The following is a 7,500-nucleotide window of genomic DNA, read 5'->3' as shown; positions in this document are numbered from 1 at the left end:
GTAAAGCTGTGTATATTCTGTCTCCGTCTACAGTGTAAAGCTGTGTATATTCTGTCACCGTCTGCAGTGTAAAGCTGTGTATATTCTGTCACCGTCTGCAGTGTAAAGCTGTGTACATTCTGTCACCGTCTGCAGTGTAAAGCTGTGTATATTCTGTCTCCGTCTGCAGTGTAAAGCTGTGTACATTCTGTCTCCGTCTGCAGTGTAAAGCTGTGTACATTCTGTCACCGTCTGCAGTGTAAAGCTGTGTACATTCTGTCACCGTCTGTAGTGTAAAGCTGTGTATATTCTGTCTCCGTCTACAGTGTAAAGCTGTGTATATTCTGTCACCGTCTGCAGTGTAAAGCTGTGTATATTCTGTCTCCGTCTACAGTGTAAAGCTGTGTATATTCTGTCACCGTCTGCAGTGTAAAGCTGTGTATATTCTGTCTCCGTCTGCAGTGTAAAGCTGTGTACATTCTGTCACCGTCTGCAGTGTAAAGCTGTGTGTATTCTGTCTCCGTCTGCAGTGTAAAGCTGTGTACATTCTGTCACCGTCTGCAGTGTAAAGCTGTGTGTATTCTGTCACCGTCTGCAGTGTAAAGCTGTGTACATTCTGTCACCGTCTGCAGTGTAAAGCTGTGTACATTCTGTCACCGTCTGCAGTGTAAAGCTGTGTATATTCTGTCTCCGTCTACAGTGTAAAGCTGTGTACATTCTGTCACCGTCTGCAGTGTAAAGCTGTGTATATTCTGTCACCGTCTGCAGTGTAAAGCTGTGTACATTCTGTCACCGTCTGCAGTGTAAAGCTGTGTATATTCTGTCTCCGTCTACAGTGTAAAGCTGTGTACATTCTGTCACCGTCTGCAGTGTAAAGCTGTGTATATTCTGTCACCGTCTGCAGTGTAAAGCTGTGTATATTCTGTCACCGTCTGCAGTGTAAAGCTGTGTACATTCTGTCACCGTCTGCAGTGTAAAGCTGTGTATATTCTGTCTCCGTCTGCAGTGTAAAGCTGTGCATATTCTGTCACCGTCTGCAGTGTAAAGCTGTGTATATTCTGTCTTCGTCTGCAGTGTAAAGCTGTGTATATTCTGTCTCCGTCTACAGTGTAAAGCTGTGTATATTCTGTCACCGTCTGCAGTGTAAAGCTGTGTATATTCTGTCTCCGTCTACAGTGTAAAGCTGTGTACATTCTGTCTCCGTCTGCAGTGTAAAGCTGTGTACATTCTGTCACCGTCTACAGTGTAAAGCTGTGTATATTCTGTCACCGTCTGCAGTGTAAAGCTGTGTACATTCTGTCACCGTCTGCAGTGTAAAGCTGTGTACATTCTGTCACCGTCTGCAGTGTAAAGCTGTGTACATTCTGTCACCGTCTGCAGTGTAAAGCTGTGTACATTCTGTCACCGTCTGCAGTGTAAAGCTGTGTATATTCTGTCACCGTCTGCAGTGTAAAGCTGTGTACATTCTGTCTCCGTCTGCAGTGTAAAGCTGGATATATTCTGTCACCGTCTGCAGTGTAAAGCTGTGTACATTCTGTCACCGTCTACAGTGTAAAGCTGTGTACATTCTGTCACCGTCTGCAGTGTAAAGCTGTGTATAATTGTTTCTCCAGCCTGCTTGTTCAGGGACTCTCAGTAGTGTGGACTCAGCACTATTCAGGGACATCGTGACTCCAGACTCTCTCTCTCTCTCTCCACACACACACACACACACACACACACACACACACACACACACACACACACACACACACACACACACACACACACACACATCTAGACCTCCTTATGTACTTTTCTTCAGGGTCTACTCCTCTCCTCCTCTCCTTCTCTCCTTTGCTCCTCTCCCTGTCTCCCCACATCTCTCTCCTCCTCTCCTTCTCTCCTTTGCTCCTCTCCCTGTCTCCCCACATCTCTCTCCTCCTCTCCTTCTCTCCTTTGCTCCTCTCCCTGTCTCCCCACATCTCTCTCCTCCTCTACTCCTCTCCTCCTCTCCTTCTCTCCTTTGCTCCTCTCCCTGTCTCCCCACATCTCTCTCCTCCCCTGCCTCTTGTTATGTCCCACCGAATCTTTCCTTTTTCTCACTGTGTCTCCCTGTGTTCCCCAAGTCTCCCTGGATCAAGGCTCAGGGTGAGAGCCAGACGGAAAAACGTGAGGCAGATGGTTCAGGGTGAGAGCCAGATGGAGAAACGCGAGGCAGATGGTTCAGGGTGAGAGCCAGATGGAGTCACGTGAGGCAGATGGTTCAGGGTGAGATTTATTGAATACACAGGGGCTGGCAGAAAGCAGGTTGAGGACATGGGTTTGTAATCCAGGTGAATAGCTGGACAGGCATGGGTTTATAATCCAGGTAAATAGCTGGACAGACATGGGTTTATAATCCAGGGAAATAGCTGGACAGACATGGGTTTATAATCCAGGTAAATAGCTGGACAGACATGGGTTTGTAATCCAGGTGAATAGCTGGACAGACATGGGTTTATAATCCAGGTAAATAGCTGGACAGACATGGGTTTATAATCCAGGTAAATAGCTGGACAGACATGGGTTTGTAATCCAGGTAAATAGCTGGACAGACATGGGTTTATAATCCAGGTAAATAGCTGGACAGACATGGGTTTATAATCCAGGTAAATAGCAGGCAGGCTCAGGGTCAAGACAGACAAAAAGTTGTACTTATAGACCTGTACCTACTGAGGTAGACCTGTCTACTATCTGCCATACTTATAGACCTGTACCTACTGAGGTAGACCTGTCTACTATCTGCCATACTTACTGAGGTAGACCTGTATTTACTGAGGTAGACCTGTCTACTATCTGCCATACTTATAGACCTGTACCTACTGAGGTAGACCTGTCTACTATCTGCCATACTTATAGACCTGTACCTACTGAGGTAGACCTGTCTACTATCTGCCATACTTATAGACCTGTACCCACTGAGGTAAACCTGTCTACTATCTGCCATACTTATAGACCTGTACCTACTGAGGTAAACCTGTCTCATATCTGCCATACTTACTGAGGTAGACCTGTACTTACTGAGGTAGACCTGTCTACTATCTGCCATACTTATAGACCTGTACCTACTGAGGTAGACCTGTCTACTATCTGCCATACTTATAGACCTGTACCTACTGAGGTAAACCTGTCTCATATCTGCCATACTTACTGAGGTAGACCTGTACTTACTGAGGTAGACCTGTCTACTATCTGCCATACTTATAGACCTGTACCTACTGAGGTAGACCTGTCTACTATCTGCCATACTTACTGAGGTAGACCTGTACTTACTGAGGTAGACCTGTCTACTATCTGCCATACTTATAGACCTGTACCTACTGAGGTAGACCTGTCTACTATCTGCCATACTTATAGACCTGTACCTACTGAGGTAGACCTGTCTACTATCTGCCATACTTATAGACCTGTACCTACTGAGGTAGACCTGTCTACTATCTGCCATACTTATAGACCTGTACCTACTGAGGTAAACCTGTCTCATATCTGCCATACTTACTGAGGTAGACCTGTACTTACTGAGGTAGACCTGTCTACTATCTGCCATACTTATAGACCTGTACCTACTGAGGTAGACCTGTCTACTATCTGCCATACTTATAGACCTGTACCTACTGAGGTAGACCTGTCTACTATCTGCCATACTTATAGACCTGTACCTACTGAGGTAGACCTGTCTACTATCTGCCATACTTATAGACCTGTACCTACTGAGGTAAACCTGTCTACTATCTGCCATACTTATAGACCTGTACCTACTGAGGTAGACCTGTATACTATCTGCCATACTTATAGACCTGTCTACTATCTGCCATACTTATAGACCTGTACCTACTGAGGTAAACCTGTCTACTATCTGCCATACTTACTGAGGTAAACCTCTCATATCAGCCATACTTACTGAGGTAGACCTGTCTACTATCTGCCATACTTATAGACCTGTACCTACTGAGGTAGACCTGTCCACTATCTGCCATACTTATAGACCTGTACCTACTGAGGTAGACCTGTCCACTATCTGCCATACTTACTGAGGTAAACCTGTCTACTATCTGCCATACTTATAGACCTGTACCTACTGAGGTAGACCTGTCTACTATCTGCCATTCTTATAGACCTGTACCTACTGAGGTAGACCTGTCTACTATCTGCCATACTTATAGACCTGTACCTACTGAGGTAGACCTGTCTACTATTTGCCATACTTATAGACCTGTACCTACTGAGGTAGACCTGTCTACTATCTGCCATTCTTATAGACCTGTACCTACTGAGGTGGACCTGTCTACTATCTGCCATACTTACTGAGGTAAACCTGTCTACTATCTGCCATACTTATAGACCTGTACCTACTGAGGTACTGACTCAGGGTTACTTGTCTCATATATCTGAGTGTCTGTAGTCTCATCAAATGTTAACAAGTAGGGCTCTCTTTCAGATCTGACAGTTAAAGCAGTGATACTTAAAACACTCTCCTCTCCTATTCTCTCTATCCCTTCCCAGCCTCTCCCTCCTCTCCTCTCTCCTCTCCTATTCTCTCCATCCCTTCCCAGCCTCTCCTCTCCTCTCTCCTCTCCTATTCTCTCCATCCCTTCCCAGCCTCTCCTCTCCTCTCTCCTCTCCTATTCTCTCCATCCCTTCCCAGCCTCTCCTCTCCTCTCCTCTCCTCTCCTCTCCTATTCTCTCCATCCCTTCTCAGCCTCTCCTCTCCTCTCTCCTCTCCTCTCCTCTCTATCCCTTCCCAGCCTCTCCCTCCTCTCCTCTCTCCTCTCCTATTCTCTCCATCTCCACCCAGCCTCTCCTCTCCTTTCCTCTCCTATTCTCTCCATCCCCACCCAGCCTCTCCCTCCTCTCCTCTCCTCTCCTCTCCTATTCTCTCCATCCCTTCCCAGCCTCTCCTCTCCTCTCCTATTCTCTCCATCTCCACCCAGCCTCTCCCTCCTCTCCTCTCCTCTCCTATTCTCTCCATCCCTTCCCAGACTCTCCTCTCCTCTCCTATTCTCTCCATATCCACCCAGCCTCTCCCTCTCTCTCCTCTCTCCTCTCCTATTCTCTCCATCCCTACCCAGACTCTCCCTCCTCTCCTCTCCTCTCCTATTCTCTCCATCCCCACCCAGCCTCTCCTCTCCTCTCCTATTCTCTCCATCTCCACCCAGCCTCTCCCTCCTCTCCTTTCCTCTCCTATTCTCTCCATCCCTTCCCAGCCTCTCCTCTTTCCTCTCCTATTCTCTCCTATTCTCTCCATCCCTTCCCAGCCTCTCCTCTCTTCTCCTATTCTCTCCATCTCCACCCAGCCTCTCCCTCCTCTCCTCTCCTCTCCTATTCTCTCCATCCCTTCCCAGCCTCTCCTCTCTCCTCTCCTATTCTCTCCTATTCTCTCCATCCCTTCCCAGCCTCTCCTCTCCTCTCCTATTCTCTCCATCTCCACCCAGCCTCTCCTCTCCTCTCCTCTCCTCTCCTCTCGTCTCCTCTCCTCTCCTCTCCTCTCCTCTCCTCTCCTCTCATCTCATCTCCTCTCCATCTACCCCCAACCTATCCCTCCTCTCCTCTCCTATTCTCTCCATCTCCACCCAGCCTCTCCTTCCTCTCCTCTCCTTCCTCTCCTCTCCTTCCTCTCCTCTCCTCTCCTCTCCTCTCCTCTCCATCCCTTCCCAGCCTCTCCCTCCTCTCCTCCTCTCTCCTCTCCTCTCCATCTCCACCCAACCTATCCCTCCTCCTCTCTCCTATTCTCTCCATCCCCACCCAGCCTCACAGTCAGTTCTGTGGGAGAACAACCTTGTATCTCATCTCTCAGACCCTCTCATTATTGTTGATGTTGTTGTTGTTGTTGTACAGGACATCGTCAGAAGCTAGAGGAATCTCCTAAAGCAGGGCTGTTCTCAGACCGTCTCAGTGAGCTGGAGAGGATCAGACAGACAACCATGAGGGTTGCCGTGCCGACACAGTCCCAACAACAGCCGCTCAACGCTGGACACAACTCCTTCAACCCCCAAGGGCAGACACAGATACCAGGTGAGATTTAAATACAGGCCCCCTTAACCCTTATAAACGCAGATAGCAGGTGAGATTGAAATACAGGCCCCCTTAACCCTTATAAACTCAGATATCAAGTGAGATATAAATACAGGCCCCCTTAAACCTTATTAACGCAGATAACAGGTGAGATTTAAATACAGGCCCCCCTAAACCTTATAAACTCAGATATCAAGTGAGATATAAATACAGGCCCCCTTAAACCTTATTAACGCAGATAACAGGTGAGATTTAAATACAGGCCCCCCTAAACCTTATTAACGCAGATAACAGGTGAGATTTAAATACAGGCCCCCCTAAACCTTATTAACGCAGATAACAGGTGAGATTTAAATACAGGCCCCCCTAAACCTTATTAACGCAGATAACAGGTGAGATATAAATACAGGCCCCCCTAAACCTTATTAACGCAGATAACAGGTGAGATATAAATACAGGCCCCCCTAACCCTTATTAACGCAGATAACAGGTGAGATTTAAATACAGGCCCCCCTAAACCTTATTAACGCAGATAACAGGTGAGATTTAAATACAGGCCCCCCTAACCCTTATTAACGCAGATAACAGGTGAGATTTAAATACAGGCCCCCCCTAACCCTTACTAAAACAGATACCAGATGTGACCATAATCTCTAACCCTTCGACACACATAGACACCGATACCAGATGAGAGCCATAACTCTACCCCTCCACCTATAATCTAGATTTATAACCTACTGAGAGCAGCGTGAAACAGGGTTCACTAACATCAGCTGTAATGTCTCACCTGTCATGCTACAGGACAGTAAGTAATAGTGTCTGGCAGAACAGCTAGCTGGTTACAATACCTGTCCCAAACCTGTCCCTGTTCCTGACATCTCACTACCTGTCCCAATCGATCAGTCCTGCTGTAACTACATCTCTGATCTGTCCCAATCTATCAGTCTCTGATCTGTCCCAATCTATCAGTCCTGTTGTAACTACATCTCTGATCTGTCCCAATCTATCAGTCCTGTTGTAACTACATCTCCGATCTGTCCCAATCTATCAGTTGATAATCTCTGATCTGTCCCAATCTATCAGTCTCTGATCTGTCCCAATCTATAATGTCCCAACTGTCAGTCCTGTTGTAATTACATCTCTGATCTGTCCCAATCTATCAGTGTTTAATACATCTCTGATCTGTCCCAATCTATCAGTCTCTGATCTGTCCCAATCTATCAGTCTCTGATCTGTCCCAATCTATCAGTCCTGTTGTAATTACATCTCTGATCTGTCCCAATCTATCAGTCTCTGATCTGTCCTAATCTATCAGTCTCTGATCTGTCCCAATCTATCAGTTTCTGATCTGTCCCAATCTATCAGTCCTGTTGTAACTACATCTCTGATCTGTCCCAATCTATCAGTCTCTGATCTGTCCCAATCTATCAGTCTCTGATCTGTCCCAATCTGTCAGTCCTGTTGTAATTACATCTCTGATCTGTCCCA

The 7,500-nt window shown here is 46.7% G+C and overlaps 1 protein-coding gene across 1 annotated transcript in view; it reads left to right on the top strand.

The window, feature by feature from the left end:
* Positions 1–7,500, top strand: part of LOC106591869 (runt-related transcription factor 2) — a 68,968-nt gene that overhangs the window by 41,724 nt on the left and 19,744 nt on the right. Inside the window, exon 4 of the mRNA XM_045721227.1 lies at positions 5,836–6,012. Coding sequence (XP_045577183.1) covers positions 5,836–6,012 — 177 coding nt within the window. The remainder of the gene's footprint in view (positions 1–5,835; positions 6,013–7,500) is intronic.

Source organism: Salmo salar, chromosome ssa06 (genome assembly GCF_905237065.1).
Source record: "Salmo salar chromosome ssa06, Ssal_v3.1, whole genome shotgun sequence".
Taxonomy (NCBI): Eukaryota; Metazoa; Chordata; class Actinopteri; order Salmoniformes; family Salmonidae; genus Salmo; species Salmo salar.
This window is presented reverse-complemented; position numbering and strand designations above follow the sequence as displayed.